The sequence below is a fragment of the Rhinatrema bivittatum genome, chromosome 1 (genome assembly GCF_901001135.1).
Source record: "Rhinatrema bivittatum chromosome 1, aRhiBiv1.1, whole genome shotgun sequence".
NCBI lineage: Eukaryota > Metazoa > Chordata > Amphibia > Gymnophiona > Rhinatrematidae > Rhinatrema > Rhinatrema bivittatum.
Genome location: NC_042615.1, coordinates 47783529 through 47803704, shown reverse-complemented (window position 1 = coordinate 47803704; position 20176 = coordinate 47783529). Strand labels below are relative to the sequence as shown.

Genomic DNA, 20176 nt, shown 5'->3' with positions numbered 1-20176 from the left:
AGCTCCTGGGACTATCATCCTGCCTGTGCCTTAGTAATTTTTAACGGGTAAGCTCAGAAGATGTGACCTTCAAGTCGCATGACAGGCTCATCATTTTTGCAGCTTGACTTCTAGCTCCAGAGAGTCACTTTTTAATGAAGCAAATTGGGGTGGTCTTCGTCTGCCTGAGCCCTGTCGAAATGACTCCTGTGCTTTGAAGTAGCAGTGGTTTTACCTTCCGAGGGGTGCTCTGTTTGCAGACTCCATGACCGCTGATTGCAGAGCTTTGCGGAAATGTGCCTTGTCTGAACTGTACGTTTTAGTGAGTTGGAAGGCGTGCTGCTCCTGGCTAGGAAAGAGAGTCAGTTTAGTGATGCCATAAAATCCTCCACAAGGCGGGATGAAGGGGACTTGGAGACATGACTCACTGATCTGTTGCTATCAGAAAAGAAATGCTCCTCCAAGGTTTTAGCATAACCAAAGTAAGGCAAGTGTACCTGATTCACGGACCAAATATCTGCACAACTTTGTGCTGAAGATTCATTGTGAATATTCTGAAAACGATGCCAGTTTGTGGCCCTTCAGTATCTGAGCTTGCATAGCTGGTTTGAGTTGAAAGAGGAGCCAGCGATCCATTGAATCCAATCTTTCTGATTGTCCAGCGGCTCTCTCTACATGGAAATCCAGGGCAATGCAAACTCCCCTCTGTCCAAACAAACAAACAAAAAAAAATCTCACCTCTGCCAGTTCTACAACAGTGTAAAAATTCCTTACCAGCCCGCAGATATGTTGATCAGCTCAGAATTGCCAGATTAGCACTTTCCCCTGGCATCGCTTAGAGACAAACCTGCTTATAGCTCCATCTTGAAATAGTCTAACTCTTTAAACTAAGCCCAGTTTAATTTTGCTGCTGCTCATTGTAAAGTTTTGAATAGGATCTGTGTCCTGCTAATATTGTGTTGTATTTTCTTTATCTTCTAATAATTATGTTTCCTCTCTTAGATTCTCCCTTTTGAATTTGCGGGACTGTTTCTAATCTCTCTCTCTCTCCATATAGATTTATTTATTTATTATTTTTTATATACCGACATTCGATCTTAGATAACACATCGGTTTACATTCAGGTACTGTAGGTATTTACATACAGTATGTATAGATAGATAATGTGTAACATGGTGTGGTAAAATTCTTCTGGCAAAATATCGATTTAAAGGAAAAGAAATTGTGACTAAGCATTTTCTTTTATTCGTCAAGTGATATGTCCTTAAAATGAAGAATTGTTAGTGCAGTCCATAATCTGGGTCAGGTCTTTCAGGTGGACTGTGTTTGATCTCAGTCATGGAGCAGGAATAGAAGCCCAGAAACTGGGATATAAATCACCCATCTCCAGTATGTTCAATGGCTTTGCCGGATATCCCCCAAAGATTGCTTGTGGTAGCATGGCCGGCGGACACGGCAGTCACGTCCGTGGATTCCTTTGCTTGTGGGCTTCGCGCCGGTTCTCAAAGGGGGAAGCCCATGCGACCTTTCTCTCTGAAGATCACAGATTTGCTCTTTTTCCGAGTACACTTTTTTTCCCCTTCAAAATAATGCGTGCGGTTATGAAATTGCAAGACTACGCACGTGAGTTGCTTTCCTAGCCCTAACCCCCACCTCCGGTGCCTGCCTTCTTTTCCCGGGGTACAGGTAGGCAGGTCGTTGATCTCCCGCACGTATTCTTACCCACAGATAGGGTGGGCAGTTTCCAGGCTGCCAGTTTACCCGGGTAAATGGCCGTTGAAAATTTCCCCAGTTGCTGATTTGCAATCGGGATTCACTCAACCCTGTCCCCACTATTGAAAACTGAGATTATGAGCTGGAATGAGCTGCTAAATTGCTTAGCCCAGGGGTCGGGAACCTATGGCTCGCGAGCCAGATCTGGCTCTTTTGATGGCTGCATCTGGCTCGCAGACAAATCTTCAATAAAAAAAAGTAAAAATCTAACAAAACCCCCCCACCCTCCTGACGCCCCCCCAAGACCTCCAAAATTAATTTACTACAACCCCCCACCCTCCTGACCCCCCCAAGACCTTCCAAAAGTCCCTGGTGGTCCAGCGGGGGTCCGGGAGCGATCTCCTGGACTTGGGCTGTCGGCTGCCAGTAGTCAAAATGGTGCCGATGGCCCTTTGCCCTCACTATGTCACTGGGGTCGACCAATGGCGGTGGTAGCCCCTGTGACAAAATGGCGCCGTTGGCGCCATTTTGACTACTGGCAGCCGACAGCCCAAGTCCAGGAGATCGCTCCCAGACCGCTCCTGGACCCCCGCTGGACCACCAGGGACTTTTGGCAGGTCTTTGGGGGGGTCAGGAGGGTAGGGGGTTGTAGTAAATTAGTTTTGGAGGTCTTGGGGGACATCAGGAGGGTGGGGGGTTGTAATTAATTTTGGAGGTCTTGGGGGGCGTCAGGAGGGTGGGGGGTTTTGTTAGATTTTTACTTTTTTATTAAAGATTTGTCTGCGAGCCCTGGACCCCCGCTGGACCACCAGGGACTTTTGGCAGGTCTTGGGGGGGGGGGTCAGGAGGGTGGGGGGTTGTAGTTAGTATGGCTCTCACGGAATTACATTTTAAAATATGTGGCGTTCATGGCTCTCTCAGCCAAAAAGGTTCCCGACCCCTGGCTTAGCCCATTGTGGGCCTAGCCGGGTTTGGAGTGATTTGTATTTCAGCTTGCGTAGATCCAGATATGGATGCATTGGTGTGCTACCAGTGGTAAGGAAACCGTCTAGGTAGGTTGAAGGAAGCGGGGTGAGAAAGCGAGAATACTTACTTAAAGAACAGATGTGTGGCTGCAGATCCGTAGGCAGCCAGCTCTGCAGAATACAGAGCCGTTTTGTATTTATGCAGTTTAATAATGTCCTAGGTCTAATTAAAGCACAGCGTTTTTTGTTATTAAGGTCCTAATTGTTACAGAAAACTGCTTTTTTTTCTTAATGTAGCTAGACTGGCAATAAGTAATGATCAATGAATTAAATTTACATAAATTTCAGATCAAGAGACTGTCTTAGCACTGTGCCACAGAGGGATTGCCTTAAGTTAAGAAGTTAATATCATTATCTCCTCCTCTTATTTAAATAGTTAGGTTTACAATAAGAGGGGAGCAGAAAAAGTGATTTGATTTCTTTTTCCCCCTTGATAGGCTTTTAATAAAATCTGATAGCCAAGAGCCTGCTGCTGGAAACATTACTCCTGTCAGAAACAGAAAGGCACTGAAATGTGGCCTGAAGGAAATCTTCATATATGCGAGCTGTCCATTGTGCTGGAGCTCGGCACTTGACCTTGTTTTAGTCCATTAGAAGGTACTAGAACTTCAAAAAATGAAAGGAAATGTTGACCCAGCAATTTCCTCCTCCTTTTGGGCTTCCAGCTGACTTGGAAGCAGGGCTGGGATCGGCCACCATCAGCCTCCATTCCCAGCTGCCTGGGGATTTCCCCACCCCCCCCTGTCCAACGTCCAGCCATGGCAGCGTCAGTCCTCGGCCTTCCGGAACCTTGCAAGTGCGGGCCCTAAATCCGGCCCCCAGGTCTTGCCTTTGCAAAAATGACTGAACAAATAGGTTCCTGTAACGATTGATTTTTCCGACATAGGACCTGCCCGGCGTCACTAAGAAGAGAGTGCTCCGGGGGGGGCCGGACCGGTGGGCTCGGTGGCGGGTGCTGCCCGCTGCCGTGTGGAAGGGCCTGGGTTGACGCCACGAACCGACGACAGATGTGACGAAGGGCAGCGATAATAGCCCCGGGTGGGGGTGGCAGGGGGAAGGAGTCCCAGTCCACCTTAGCACCTTGGGGAGAGGGGGGGGGGGGGTGTTTCACGTTAGCTGAGATCCAGAAGGAACTGCGGTTCCTGGGCCCCCCCTGGCACTGCTCGTGGTGCCGGATCCCAGGCTCTGTTTCTGATGGATCTGGCAATATAAAGGAGGGGGGGGGGGGGTGGAACTGATAGGTCAAAATAAAATAAAAATACAGGAAAGGAGTGTTCTGACACACTGCTCAGGAGTTAATATGAACTCTGTTTGCTCGTTTGGCAGTCGTTTGTTATTAAAGTTATTCAAATCTTAGCATCCCCACAGAAACGGAATGTTTGTTTCTGTTAATAAAATGGATGGAAGTGGAATCTACTCAGCAGGCTGCGCAGGAAGTAAATGCATTAGTCACGGTGTCCATTTTTCTTGCAAATTTGTGACACAGATTTAATTAGGGGAATGACCAGCAACTTATAAATCTAATTTTGGCAGGCTGAGCAACTTTTTTATTTTAATAATGATAGATTTTTTTTTTAATGGGGGGTGGGCGGGCAGTGATTACCTTTGGGTTGTTTTTTTTTCTTTAAGTAGCAGTGCAAAATTAACCATTGAAGTAAATTACTTTTACTCAAGATTATTTAAGGGAAAATATGGCCCTTAATTCTTCAGAAATCATTAGTCAGGAAGGGAGACAGCTAGAAAATAGCTGAAGCTTGAGAGAGCTGCATGTTTTGCTTTTTTTGCCTAAATGTTGAAAAGAAAAAAAAAGTTATAGATAGATTGTTCTTCAAAGCTACACCACCAATTAGTTTAATAGTGATGCAGCGTTAATAGTAACCTGAATTTGTGTGATGAGTGCTTCCCCACACATGACCTCACCAGGCTTTCTAGTTTTCATACTTTCTCTAAGGCTGCACCTCTGGAGTGAAGGGTCTTGGCGGTACGATCCTCGGGCTCAGGGGAGAGGAAGCAGTACAGTTCTTACTCTTTTACAGCTGAATAAACCGAAGCCCAGCTAAAGTGATGAGAGAGCTTTCCTAAGGTCATGCAGAATGTAACTGGTAGAAGGGGGGGGGGGAGGAGCTGATGCCACGCACAAACAGGCCGATGCAATAAAAATGCGCCAAAAGCGGGCGCTGAGTGTTGTTCAGCGCCCGCTTTCCTAACGCGTGCCCAGGCACCTCTCCTCGGAATGCCATGCAATATTTAAATTAGGGGGTCGCACTGCCAAGGAGGTGCCGGAGACGATGGCACGCCCCCTAGGCCGCGGGCGCCCAGGAGAGGTCGGCTGTCGGCGGGTTAAGGACGCGGTCCTGCTCCCTAGTTTTCAGGTTGTCCCCAGTGAATATGCAAGAGAGAGATTGTGCGTGTACGGCCTCCACTGCATGCAGATCGGTCTCATTCATATTCACTGTGGATAGCGACTGGCCTGGTGTGTCCCGAGGACTGGATTGAGAACTCCTGGAGTGCAGGCATTGCATTCAAGATTCAGTTTTGCTGATTGGCTAACATCAAGGAATAGATGTTAATCTTTTTGAGGGTCTGTACTTCTGGTTTGAAAACTTTGTTAGTTCATTTGTTCATTTATTCTCTCTCTCTTTATGAAATGGCACAATTCCTTAAAGATCAACATCTGGACTAAATTTTGAATTTGATTTTTTTTTTTTTTGTAGATTACAGCAGAGGCTTTTTTTGAAAGCTATTTTCATTAATTAGCCATCTGGGAAGGGAGAGCCCTTGTCTCCGCAGCTTCACCTTTTCCCCATGGGATGGGGCTGGCAGGGCAGATGGAGAGCCAAAATCATTTACTGATTCAATGAAGCTTAATCTATTTGGGAATGCATTCATATTGCCGCAGTATACATTTTTCCATAATTTGGGAGCAGTTTCCAGTCTTTTGTTCACCGACTGATTTTAGACCCTGTCAGAAGCTTCATATCTAGCGCATGTCCCTTGTTCCTGCATAGCCTTATTCTTAATAGGGATGTGCTGTAGTATTTTTGTTTTATTTCGGTTAGTGTGCACTGAAAATGAAACAAAAAAATAATAATAAAGTTTTGGCTGTATGCCCCTAGTTCTTAATGCGTTAAGTAGCCTGATAAATATTTTTTGCCTTTCTCATCTTGTGTTGGACCTGAACTCTGATCTGCCATCTGGATGCAGTTGCCCTACTACAAAACCATCTACATCTTTGTTTTCATTCCTTGATTTAAATATTTATGGATATTGGGGGTAATTTTCAAAAGGATTTACATGCTTAAAACTAGGTTTTATTTATTTATTTTATTTATTTAACTTCTTTTACTATACCGACACTCAAGACCAGGTCTTATCGTACCGGTTTACATTAGAACAAGGGGAAAAATCAATTAACGTATAAGTGGAAAAGAGAAGTTACATTAAAACAGGGAGAGTAAAAACATGGATGTCGGAAGATAGGACAGAATTAAGTAATTGAACAATAAGTTAACAAAATTACAAACTATAAATTAACATAAAACAATAAATTAATAATACAGAAAACATGGATTATAATCAGCGGAAATATACATGGAAATATATATATATGGAATATATACAGCTGGAATATACATGTTATGTCAGATGGGAGGAGTGGCGGGGGTGAGGGAAAAGGGTGGGTTGAGGTTGCGAGTGGAAAAGGGAAAAAAGTGAAAAAAGTTTGGGAGTGCGGGGAGGGAGAAGGGTGGGTTGGAGGGTGAGAGAGAGTTGGTTAATATGGAATCCTTCAACGATAGGCTTGTGTGAACAGCCAGGTTTTAAGTTTTTTTCTGAAGGTTAAATGGCATTGTTCCTGGCGTAAGTCTTGAGGAAGCGAATTCCAATGTAGGGGACCTGCGGTTGAAAAAGCTCGCTTGTGGATGGAGTTGTGAACTGATGATTTGTTGGGAGGGGCCTTGAGCTTACTTTTGTAGGCAGTTCTTATTGGTCTTGAAGATGTAAGTAGTTCCAGAGGGAAGGTGAGTTGGAGAGAGGATTGTTGGTAGACCGATTTGTGGATGATAGTGAGAGCTTTGAACAGTATTCTATGTTGAATAGGAAGCCAATGTAAGATTTTTAGGATAGGTGTGATGTGGTCCTTGCGCCGTGTGTTTGTAAGGATCCTGGCTGCTGCGTTTTGCAGCATCTGTAGAGGTTTGGTCGAAGAGGCGGGGAGACCGAGTAGAAGAGCGTTGCAATAGTCAATCTTTGAAAACAGTATTGCTTGAAGCACAGAACGGAAATCCTGGAAGTGTAAGAGCGGTCTTAGATGCTTCAGGACCTGTAGCTTGAAGAAACATTCTTTAGTTGTAGCGTTAATGAATTTTTTGAAATTCATTCTGGAGTCAAGGGTGGCCCCAAGGTCTCCGACATGGCTTGCTAGTGGGGTTATTGTGTTATTAGTGAAGGGGTGGTTATCGCTAGGGGAGATAACCAGGAGTTCTGTTTTGGACGTATTTAGGACCAGGTTGAGATTCGTGAGAAGCTGGTTGATGGCATGTAGGCAGTCGTTCCAGAAATTTAGAGTTGAGGAGATGGGGTCCGAGATGGGGATTATGATTTGCACATCGTCTGCGTATATAAAATGGATGAGGTTGAGGCTATTGAGCAGCTGGCATAAAGGAAGTAGGTATATGTTAAACAGGGTAGGGGACAGAGAAGAGCCCTGTGGTACTCCTTGTTTTGATGGGACGGGGTGGGATTCTTTGTCGTTTATTTTAACTTTTTTATGCTCATAAATGCACTTTTGAAAATTGCTATGATGTATGCTTTTGAATTGTCGATAGGTTTTACTTGTGTAAGTGTATTTTAAGGCATAACCGGGCTTTGGAAAATTGCTACGATATATACTACTTTTACGCATGGAAATCCTTTTGAAAATTATCCCCATAGAGGATATCTTTAAAACAAGTGCACGCAAGCCCATATATGCAGCTATATGAACACTCGCTCGCATACCATGTATTTTATATCATGCATGCAAATGTGCGCACACTATATGAAATACACTTAAATCTACCCAACATGTTTGAATATCTAAAACATACACGGCATGCATTTTCAACATAGCCAAATAGGTAACGTTTTATCACTTATCCAGCTATCTTAATTAGCCAGATAAGTAGCAGTTCTTGAGACTTATCTGGCTAAGTGGCAGCAAAGTGTTATGATTTGTGGTTATGTGGACCCTTGGCCCGAGATGCGAGTTGTTACCACCTGTGGGGAGGAACCCCACAGGTCCGCACCGTCGGGAGGTGAGGTCAGACACAGCGGGGAGCTCTGGGTGAAGCAATGGCGAGGTCCCGAGCAGCCAGGAGAGTACCCCAGTAGAGAGTCAGGCTGGAGGCAATACCTGGGCAGGGATCCCGAAGGGAGAAGCGCCAGACAGAACCGCAGAGCAGGAGGCACGAGACTGTTCGAGCAGAAGGTACTCCGAAGAGGCAACCCTAAGGGGAGGAGCTGCACGGCGTAGAGGATGATGATGTAACACCCGCAGGACAGGGAAGCCCGAGCCGAGCCTCTAGCGGTGATGCAGCACAGCCCTGAGGAGCGGGGAAGTGTTGGCAGTCTCGATATAGTATGTAGACGCAACCCCGAGGAGCGGGGAAGCGTAGAAAGTCACAGAGAAGCCTGAGAACGCTACTCCGAGGAGCGGGGAAGCTCTGGCAGTCACTTGAGTAACACATTGGCGCAGCCCCGAGGAGCGGGAGGCGTGGACAGTCTTGTTCAGGCTGCGGGCACAACCCCGAGGAGCGGGGCAGCCCTATTGTAGAACTCACGGATAGCAGAGGTGTTCCAGAAGTGGTCCAGAGGAACGGGAGGCCTTGCAGGGTAGGACCCAGGAGACGCAGATCCAGCCCGTGGAGCGGGATAGGCGAGGAGAGCGAGTCCCCAATGCGCACACTGGCCCTCGAGGTGCGGGTACCAGACAGGGTCCAAGCCCACAGGCCCAATAGCGTAGTCACAGGAACACGAAGGCAGTAGTCGAAGACTACGGAACCTGTTGCCAAGTCGCCTAGCTGAGGGCGAAGGTGGAGCTTAAATACACTGGACGCCCCCAAGGTTCCCGCCGAAGAGGCTTCAAAGGAAGGCTCAGTGGTGCGCGTGTGCGCCTAGGAAGGCCCGAAGTCGATGAGGGTGGCAGCGCGTCCAGGCCGCCATGAGGAGTCTCGGAGAATATTGGTGGTGGAGGTTGGCCCGAGCCGCGAGCAGCCCCGGGGGGGCAGGAGAGCGGTGCAGGAAGTAAGTACACACTGTCGCAGCCGTCTGCGACCGACAGGCATAACACAAAGCTGATATGTGCACATGTTTGTGCTCCTAATTTTAATCATTTAGATGAGGAAATTTAATTTGCTTATTTTCTTTAGCACTTGTCAGCTTTTACGTGTATAAATCATCAAATCTTGTAACGTACGCATGAAGGAAATTACCAGTTTTACCAGTTAGTTACCAGTTTATCCAGTCTATCGATTGGTCAAAAAGACCCTCCTGGTTCTTCAGCCAAACCCCTCACCCAGTCAGTATTTTGCTATAAATAAATTACCAGCAGGTGTAAATATGCGCAGATAGCAGCCACAAGTGTATCACTTTTGCAGGTAATGAAATAGCAACTTATGTGCGTAAATGTTGGCAATGCCCCTGGCCTGCCCCTATCTCATCCCTTTCTTATGTGAGCGGTTTTATTCTCGCACCACTACTTGCGCTGGTATGTTTGAGGTTTATAAAACAGCACGTGACTATGCGCTATTTAGGCCAAATTTTAAAAGCCCGCTGCGTGCAAAAATCGGGGCAAACGAGCGTGACTGGGTCGTGCGCGCGCCGAGCACATTTTAAAAACGGCCCGGCCATGCGCGTACCTCCCAATATGCGCAGAAGTGCCGGGCTCCATAAAAGGGGTCTGGACGGGTTGGGTCAGCAGCCATAATGAGAGGGGGCTGGGAAAGTGAGGACCTGGCGGAGAGGGGGCTTTTGGAAGGGTGTTCCAACCTTGATCAGAGAGTGGGACAGGGGACCTGAAATCCCCATGGCAACTGGCACAGGGGATTTCGAGAGACTGCATGCCCATGTTACAGGTTTTGGTCTTAGTGCTATAGTGGTTGAATTGCAGTGCATTGCACGATAAGTAGTGTTTTAGTATGCACGCTAAAAAAAAAGGTTTAGCTCAAGTTTTGGTGTTTAGCTTTTCTAATTGACGTTTTAATGGTAAAAGCTGTAAATAAAGAGCTGACTGATAAAACCGTGGCACATATTTTGGCAGTGTTTGGGGATTTTCTGCTGGGGCCCAGAACTGATGAAAAGCAGACTTCCAGAAAATGACCATGGTCAAGATGAGTAAGACAGAGTACGGGAGTTCACGCTTTTAACTGCCTGGGTTATGGAGGAAACGCAATGGTTTCTATTGCTGCAGGACTTTGCCTCTCATGAGATAAACTCCTTTTTTTTTTTTTTTTTTTTTTTTTAACCTTCCACCTGCAATGGAGGTGGGGGATGCGGTCAGGTTAGACGGTACTAATTCTGGAAATCACCCTCTGATTAGGATAAAAGTATTGAGGAATAAAATAAAGAATAGCCGAAAGTCCTTCAAAAATCCTTTATTAATTGCCCGACTCTAGGCCTGAGTTTCGCCCCCCAAAGTGCTGCTTCCGGGGCTGAATAAAATTTAAATTGTCATGTTCATAGATAGATAGAGAAAGGAGTGAATGTGGAGGAAAGATGAGGGCCGCGGTCCAGAAAGCATTTAGGATGGAAACATACACTGTTGTGGGTTTTCATGAAATCTACCGGATTAACATTTCAGTCATAACTCATAGTATTTATTATATGCATATACTTTTTACTTTTACTCAAATACCTTTTCTGCTTCATGCCAGTAAACAGCTGCCTTAAATTGCAGAGACACTTAGTTTAAAAGCTACTCATATGCTTGATGATATGCTTAATTTTGAAAGCAGAAGCTTCTCGTTTTTGTCCATGGCACTCCACAAACCATTTTATCCCTGCCCATTCCTTGCGTTGGTCCGACCCCCCCCCTCCTTCCCCCTTGTGACCAGATCATCACCTGTGACCTGGTCCGGATCACTGGCGAATAGCCGGGAGTAACCCGACTGGAAACCAGTGCCTTTTCTTTTCCCTTTGTAGTCTGTTTCCCTCACAGACATCCAGGTAGTTTGGTATCCCTTGTGGCACCAGGGTAACTCCCCCCAAAGGGTAGGAATCAGCACCACCTGCATGTGGCAATCTGCACAGCCCCTGCAGCGGGTAAGTTTAAGACCGTCCGCATAAGCGCAGAGCCTGCAAACACTTTTTACCTGAGGACTATGTAGCAGTCTTCAAATATGAAAATGTGCCCCTGGATATTGCCTGCATGCATTTAGTCCTGCTGATTTGTATGGATAGATTTCAGGAGAAATAAGATGCGCATGGGTTGAAAACTTCAAAAGTGTGCACGTGGTAGCAAACCCCTCTCGATCCCTGCTTCCTGGAGCGCCTTTTGTCACTGCGGATGAATGTAATTGCATAGAAGCCCTACGCACGTAAGTTTACCTGTATATAGGGCGGGACATTTTATAAAAGCCATTTTCTGCAGGGAAGTATTGTTTGCCTGGGGAAATGGCTTTGAAAAATTACCCTGTAACTTACTAATTGTCCATCTGCCACAAAACTATGTTGTTTAAGTTGGCTTCAAATGGTAGCACTTGGCTCTTCCATTCCTGGCCTTGGGCAACTGTTTTACCCCTGCCCTCCCTCAAAGAAAATCTTTGCTGTCTACAGAGAATCTCCCCTCCCCATGGCTATTATTTCTCCCTACCATAAGTTTCTCTTCAGCCTTGCTTCAGGACAGGCTTCTCTTGGACTCCATTTCCCAGGTTCCTCCTCTTCTCCGCACCACTGTCCTTCATAAAAGTTCCTCTAGAGCGCCCTCTGTTCCTCTGGCTGACTAATTCCTCCTTGCTTCCAGACAGTTTCTCTTCCTTGACATCAGTAGATCGGCTTTCTAGGAACAGCTCGTATGATAGCCCATTGGAGGGGGTCCAAAGCAGCCAGGAGCCCAGAAACTGAAAGATGAAAGTAGCATAACCGATGACCTCTTTTAAAATATAACCTGTGCCTTTCTGCTTCACCAGTCAAATTTTACTAGGCTGTGTGGAAAGATTGCTTTAAACTGAGAAAACTGGTTTCCCGCTACAAGGGCGATTGGAGGCAGATTTAATAGATGTTACAGAATTTGACAGTAGATAAAGACCTTCAGCTGTTACACACCCAAAATTTGGAATGGGAGACTATTATCTCAGTGCTCACAAGTCCTGCTCACCCACCAACAGATACAGCTCCTGCTTTCAGCAGTCTCTCGGTAATTCTTTCCTTAACTCTAGTTTCTGTCATTTTGCCTGAACCTCAGGCTTTACTGCTCTGTAGTTACCTGGATCACCCCTGGAGCCTTTTTTTTTAAAAATTGGTATTACATTGACTACCCTCCAGTTTTCAGGTATAGAGGCAGATTTTGATGATATGACACAGATTAACAGGTCTTGCTGATTTGTTACTTATTTAGCCTGAGAGTTTGCTCTAATATACCCTCCAGTTTTACAGTGATTTGCTTCAGTTCCTCTGACCCATCACCTTCAAAGAATGATTCTGGTGTGGGTATCCCCGCAAAATTCTCTCCAGTAAAGGCCGAAGCAAAAGATTGCATTACGGGATAGCTCAGGCCGTAGAGCTGCAGAACCGTAGGTTCAGATTTGACTCTGATGCCTGTGAGAACTGTCGTCCATGCTGCCTCAGTCCTGGCAAGGGAGGGAAGGTGGGAGAAATGGCCTCCTGATTAGAGCAATTGGGCTGAGAACCAGGGAAGGAGGAGTTCAAATCCTGCCTTGGGCAACTCACTTCATCTCCCATTGCTTCAGGTTCCCACTGTGGGTTGTAAGCACTTTGGGGCAGGGACATTGTACCTGAATACTTATTATTAATGTGCAGCACTGCGTACATCCAGTAGAGCTATAAAAATGAGTTGCAGTATTAGGTGGTTGCAGCTGTTGTGGTAGCTTCTGCCAGCCATGATAATCATAGAAACATATAGAAACATAGAAATGACGGCAGAAGACGACCAAACGGCCCATCCAGTCTGCCCAGCAAGCTTCGCACTTTTTTTTTTTCCTCATACTTATCTGTTACTCTTGGCTCTTAGTAACCTTTTGGTTCTATCACTCCGGCTTGACATTTTGGAGTGCGGAGAGTGTAGTTAAATAGGGAAAAGGATAGGGGAAGGAGAAGAATGGTTGAATTAAAAAGGGAATTGTACCAACAATATGTGGTTGAAAGGTCTGAACCCTCTTGTCGAAAAAAAAATCCGTCAAACTGACTGAATTTCACTTTCTACTGTCTGGCAAATTGAATTAACGGTACCCAGCATTTGGTTTAACTTTGTAAAGGGAAATTATCTTACCTGAAATTACCTGCTAATGAGGAATTTTAAGAAAATATGAAAATGTCTTTCAAGAAATGATCAAAACATTTTTATGAACTGTCCTATATCTATCTACTTTTTTTTTTTTTTTTAATGCTAAATAATTATCTGGCAACCCGGAATTGCAGGGCTGGATGGACAGCAGGAAGATGAAAGGAGACCGTGCAGGTTACTGACTGATGCAGGCGTTAGAAATGCAGATGAGACGCACTGACGAAAGAAGGTGCAAATTTGAAGTGAAAGGGCCAGTGGTCTGCTTGCAGCGCTCTACAGCGGTGACGTCTCTCTGAGAGTTCAATTATTCATTTTATTGTCTGAAGCCACTTTAGCAGTAAGAGGGGAAAGCGGCTTTTGCATTAAAGCTGAAGGTGTTTTTGGATTTTGGTTTTTTTGTCCTGGCCCTTTTTAATCTCCATTTGACAACCAGCAAGGGTGGGACACACTTTGTTTTGTAATTCTTTTTGTTTTTGTAATTGAACTCAAAATAAAGAGAAGAATCCAAGGCACTGGTGGGGGTTGTGCATCGCTGATGGATTTAAAGTGGCAGTGCTCTAGCTCAGTTCCCCTCAGTAACAACAATAATAATGGGCACTGGTTTATATTTGCACCTTTTAGCCACTCAGGGAACCCAACTTTCAAAACTGTCAGGGGTCACAATTTGTGCGCTTGATCGGATGTAGGGAGATGTGTGGAAGCATTTTATAAACTGTTAAAATACCGCAATTTTCTGTCCTGAAAGTAGGTGTGAATATTTCCAATGCTAGAAGATGCTTACTCTCTCTACCTCTCTTATAAACATACACACATATAATTTAGGTGCGTAAAAATATATAACATGTCCGCCTAATAACCGTGAATCAATCACGGAAGCGGGCGTTTTATAAAGTATGTGCTGGTTAGCCGATGCCTCCACCCGTTCACCAGGTCCTTCTCTAGCTCACCTAGACCCTCTAGCAGTTCACCCAGAACCCCATCAGTTTGCCTAGACCTCCCACCCAAAAAACGCAGACAAAAAAACCAAGTCCAATTCCAGTCGTGTGAGTCCATTAACAGGGGTAAAGATGTTCAGACAAGCTCGGTAATGTATGCACATGTACCTTTTCCAAAGTAACAACTTGCACACGTACTTCTTATCCCCAGACCACTCCTCGATCGCTCCTTTTCCCCCTCATTTATAAAATAAAATATACTTGCCTACATGCTATTTACTCGCAGGAAGGGTAACTTTTAAACCAATTCACTTTACTGGATTTGCATGCACAAGTGGACAGGCGGAGGCTTATCCTACTATTTTATAAACTGCAGCAGGTTGCTTCTCAGTTTTATAAAATACCACGTAGTTCAACTCTGAAAGTATGCACGTATGTCTCAGTAAGCACAAACAGTTGCAGTGCATTGAAAGCCTCCTTATGTTCTAAACATGCGCACGTATGTTTTATAAGTGAAAAAAATAGAAGATGTATGCATAAAACCCTGGTCCATTCTCGCATGCAGGTATATTGTAAAGTTTGTGCACGTACTTAAAATCACCAATTTGCCAATACCTCAGTCAGTGAACCCAGTCCATGTCCACTTCACCGAGTCCATCCTAGTACTTCACCCTGAACTTCCCCCCAGTTCACTCAGACTTTCCATCCAAAAATAGCAAACAAATGAGTCTGATATCAGTTGCACTAGTTAATTAGAAGATATAAAATTGCATGCATAAGTTACCAAATGTATTTGTATATATCTCTTATAAAATTACATCTTCCACATGTACTCCTTGGCTTCACTCCGGAACACCCCGGACAGCCCTTTGTTTGCACAGGTAAATGTATACAGGAAGCCGAAAATATGCACGTACTTTCCATGTTAGTAAAACAACATGTATGCAAATACAGGCTACTTACACAAGCATATGCTAATTTTCTGCTCATAATCCCTTTGAAAATTTGCTGAATATATGTTATTTTTACAAGCAAAACCCCTTTGAAAATTCACTCCCAGTCGATGTTTGCATCAGCAATGTTCAAGGAAGAGCTGGCATGCCAGGCGCTGCAGGGCTTTGGTCCTGTGGCATCGGACCCAGTGTTGCCTGATCTCGTACCGTTTCTGGAGAATCTCAAAATACTCATCAGGGCATTACCGACCCAGATGGCACTGGTTCCCGGGACGGCTTTGGTGCCCAGCGGGGCACCAAGACCTCCCCCTAAAGATACGGTGATTATTGCCAGTTTCTCCTCCGAGGAAGCTCCACCAAGGCCGGCAGAAATGCCGAGGCCTGCCGCCCCTGTCCAATTCTACTGGTGCCTGCACCCCTGGGACCCATCCACTGTCACTTACAGTGAGGATGAGGAACCCTATGACCCTAGGGGAATGATGCCTCAGGGTCCTCCTCCAAAGGCTCAGAGGGTCTTCCTTCAAAACCTTTTCCTCCAGTTGAGCAAAGGAAGTCTCCGACTGAGGATTTGATCTTTACAGGTTTTGTAAGGGTGATAGCGGAAGCCATCCTATTTTAGTTATTGACAGATGAGAATGCCAGGCACAAAATGCTTGAGATCCTCCAATTTGTGGGGCCTCCTAAGGACATCGTGGCAGTCCCGGTCCATGAGATCCTTAAGGAGTTGCTACTGAAGATATGGAACACCCCCTCATAGTACCTTCCATTAATAAGAAGGCAGATAGGGTCCACCTCATCGAGAAGGCTGCTGGATTTGATCAGCATCAGCTGCTCCACTAGTTGGAGGTGGTCGAATCCACCCTCAAGAGGGTAAAGCGCTCTTGGTGCATTCCTCAGCTCCCCCAGGGAAGGACCATAAAATGATGGACTCTCTTGGGAGGAAGATGTTTCAAGGCGGCATGCTCATTGCCTGCATAGCTACCTATCAATCTTCATGAACCAGGACTCAAGATACATCTGGAAGCAGGTGCTGGATGTGGCTGAGCACCTGCCTCAACAGCAGCAAGGCACATTCAGGTCGTTGGTGCATAAGGGCCTAGAGTGTGGAGAACATGAGGTCAAGATGACTGCGATGTTTTTTGAGACAGAATCGAGAGTCTCTGCTGCAGGAAATCGGTGCCTGCAGAATGGCATGGCCGCGGCCTCGGATCTCCAACCAGAGGTACAGGAACAACTCAATGACGTGCCGTGTACTAGAGAGAATCTCTTCAGAGACAGGGTGAGGGATGCTGTAGCCCAACTTTAAGACCACCATGAAATCCTCCAACAACTCTTTGCCAGTACTCCGGACCCATCCTCCTCCTCTTTTAGGAGGTAGACAAAACTGGGACTACGGAAGTCTTTCTTTCGCCAAAGGAAGTGCTATCCTCTGCCTCTTCACTCCCATCAACCCCATAAGGGCTACCGTGGTCATCCCAGGCAGCAGAGAAGTCCTCAAGCCCAAGCCAGCTCCTTCAGTCAACTCTGGGGATGGGGTTTTGATTGGGTTGTAGGAAGTGTACACCAGTTGCCCATACTAGGGATAATGGACCCTCCGGTTGGGGAAAGGCTGTGGTTCTTTGCAAACCAGTGGCCCAGTATAATCTCGGACTAGTTGGTTCTGTCCATTGTTCTTCGGGGTACCAATTGAACTTATTGGGTGTCTTGCCAAATTGCCTTCCGTGCTAGTTTTGGGAGCAGGTTCATCAGGAGGTACTACTAGCAGAGCTCTCCTCCCTCTTAATAGCCAGAGCAGTTGAGCCCGTACCACCAAGGCAAAGAGGGTGGGATTCTACTCCAGGTATTTCTTGATTCCACAGAGAACAGGAGGACTCCGTCCCATCCTAGACTTAAAGGCCTTGAATAAGTTTCTAAGAAAAGAAAAGTTCTAGATGATTTCCATGGGCACCTTGATCCCCCTTTTGCAAAAAGGGGACTGGCTATTTATTTATTTATTTATTTAAAAGCTTTTCTATACCGTCGCTCAGTGGTGTACCATCACAACGGTTTACATATAGGCACAAAATAGGTTTGGTCGGTTTCTAAGTTATCCATAGGGTGCCAATATTATGCGGTTACATAGATCAATAATATAATCTAAATGATAAGTGGATTGTGGTTACTCATATGTGAATACTGTTTTAATTTAATATTTAATAATTAATAATGGCTAAAATAATAAAATAAGTTCAGTTTTTTACAGGTGACATTCGGCTGAATATTTTGATGTTATTCAGCGTTCTCACTGTGAAATGCTTTTTTGTAGAGCCAGGTTTTTAGGCTTTTTTTGAAAAGTTTCAGTTCTTTCATTAGTCTTAGCTCAAGTGGTAATGTGTTCCATAGCAATGGCCCTGCTAAGGATAGTGCTCTCTCTCTAACCTGTGTCAACTTTGCTGTTTTAACTGAGGGTATGGTTAGTAGTGCTTTATTGGCAGACCTGAGATTTCTTTGAGGGACATGCAGACGTAATGCAGTGTTTAGCCAGTCAGCTTTTTCGTCATTTATCAGTTTATGAATTGTGCATAGTGTTTTGTATTGCACTCTTTGTTCTATTGGGAGCCAGTGTAAATCCGCAAGTGTTTGGGTGATATGATCTCTCCTGCCTTTACCAGTAAGTATTCTGGCAGCTGAGTTTTGTAGTATTTGTAGTGGTCTGATTGTGGTATACGGTAATCCTAGGAAAAGTGTGTTACAGTAGTCCGTGCTAGCAAATATTAGTGCTTGTAGTACTGTGCGAAAGTGTTTTTGAGTTAGTAAGGGTTTCAGTCTTCTAAGGACCATTAGTTTGGCATAGCCTTCTCTAACTTTTAATGATATGTGTTGTTTAAGGCTAAGTTCCGTGTCTATAATTACCCCTAAGTTTCTAGCCTTATCCGTTAACTCCACTGTTTTATTATTTTTAAGTTTGATGGGATTTTGAATTTTTACAATGTTTTTTCGTTCAAGGTGTATAAATTCAGTTTTTTCTATGTTAATTACTAGTTCCATTTGGTTTAATAGTTGTTTTATTATGTCTAGATACAACATTGCAAAATTCAGTGTTTTTTCAATTGATTCTTCAACTGGTAGGATTAGTTGAATGTCATCAGCATATATGAAGTGCAAGATACCTAGTCCTGCTAGTAGGTGGCAGAGGGGGAGCATGTAGATTTTAAATAGAGTCGTCGAGAGTGCTGATCCCTGGGGGACTCCTGTTTTTAGTTTGATCTTGTCTGATCTTGTGTTTTTTATCTGTACCTGATAGGATCTATTTGTAAGATAGGATGTGAACCATTCAATTGTTTTGTTTTGTAGTCCAATTTCTTCCAGTCTTGTTAATTGTATGTTGTGGTTTACTGTGTCAAATGCTGCGGACAGATCTAGTAGTATCAAGATGTATTGTTTTCCGCTATCAAATCCACGTAGTATGTTATCTGTTAGAGATATTAGTAATGTTTCGGTGCTATAGTGTTTTCTGAAGCCATGTTGTGATGGGTAGAGTATATTGTTGTTGTCTAGGTGTTCTGCTAGTTGCTTTTGTACTGTTTTTTCTATTAATTTCGCTATCATAGGCAGGTTTGACACAGGTCTATAGTTACTTAAGACGTTTGGATCACTGTTTCTCTTTTTCAGAATTGGTTTAATTATTGCATTTTTCAGTGAGTCTGGCATTACTCCTTCACTGAGTGACAGATTAATTATTTTGGCTAATGCGTATGAAGTTATATCAGCTAGTCTTTTTATATCTGTGATAGGAATGGTGTCAATTTTATGTGGTGCAGGGTTCAACTTTTTTATCATGGATTCTACTTTGGTTTGTGATACCTCATCAAATGTGGAGAATTGTGTCACATCTCTTTTTTGCATTTTAATTTCCTGTTTAGTCAGGATAGGAATCTTATTTCTAAGGTTTGTGATTTTGTCTGAGAAATAGTGTGCCAAGTCATTGCATTTGTTTTCTTGTGGGGTTTAGGGCATCTCTGCTTTATCATTAGTCAGATTTTTTACTATGTTGAATAGTGTTCTTGGGTTGTTTGAGAATTTTTCAATTTTTGAACTGAAGAATTCTTTTTTTGCATCAATAATTACTTTTTTATAATAGGCTAGTTGTTTCCTAAATTTGGTTAAATTCTCTGCTGATTTGTCTTTTTTCCACCTTTTTTCTTTTTTTCTCAGATTTTGTTTGATTTCCTTTATTTTTTCGTTAAACCAAGGGTTTCTTTGTTTGGGCTCAAGAGTTTGTATAGTTCTTGTGGGGTTAATGTTGTCTGCCAATTTACTTGTGTTTGTTAGCCATTCTGTTGTTGCGTCTATACAGTTTTTGTGATTAAAGTTTATTAGAATTTCTTCCAATTTGTTTTATAGTATGTCATGTTTAAAGTGGGGGCAATATATAAATTCTAAGGGCTCATTTTTCTGTATTTCTTTTGGTTTTATGAAGTTAATGTCAGACTGGATTAGAAAGTGATCTGACCATAGAATTTGACTATAACTAGTATTGATGTGTTTGAGGTAGTTATGATTGATGTATGTTAGGTCAAGCGAGTGGCCTGCTTTGTGTGTGGGTCTATCTGTAACTAAAGTGAAACTCAGGGCTTCCATCATATCATTTAGTGTCTGACATGTATTTGATAGTGGCAACACATCCATGTGCAGGTTAAAATCTCCCATTATGATGGTTGGTTTTGATGTGTTTAGGTTTATTGTTAAGTATTCCATTAATGGGGATAAGTTTAGGTCAAGTAGGCTGGGAGGGCAGTAGATAACACATATTTGAGTGTGTTTGGTATCAAATAGAACAATTTCATGGTTTAGTGGGGGTGTTGTTGGAATTATTTTACATTTAAATTGTTTTTCAATAATTAGAGCTATGCCGCCTCCTCGCTTATTTAACCTTGGAATTGAGAATATGTCATAGTTTTTGTGTGCTATATGATTTTTAATAACAATGTCAGATTTTTTTAACCATGTTTCGGTGATAGCGATGAAGTTTGGTTTAATGTCATATAATAGGTCTGTAATTATTGGGAATTTCTTTGTTATAGATTGGGCATT

General features: G+C 44.0%; 1 protein-coding gene across 4 annotated transcripts in view; it reads left to right on the top strand.

Annotated features, from left to right (window-relative positions):
- SLC10A7 (solute carrier family 10 member 7) overlaps positions 1-20176 on the top strand; it is a 339519-nt gene that overhangs the window by 159788 nt on the left and 159555 nt on the right. The window contains exon 6 of one of the 4 annotated variants that reach the window (XM_029602830.1): positions 13350-13632. The exons of the other annotated variants lie outside the window; for them this stretch is intronic. Within the exon in view, the coding sequence (XP_029458690.1) occupies positions 13350-13397 (48 nt within the window). The 3' untranslated portion in view covers positions 13398-13632. Of the gene's footprint in view, positions 1-13349; positions 13633-20176 lie in introns of those variants that run through there. 4 annotated transcript variants of the gene reach the window in all.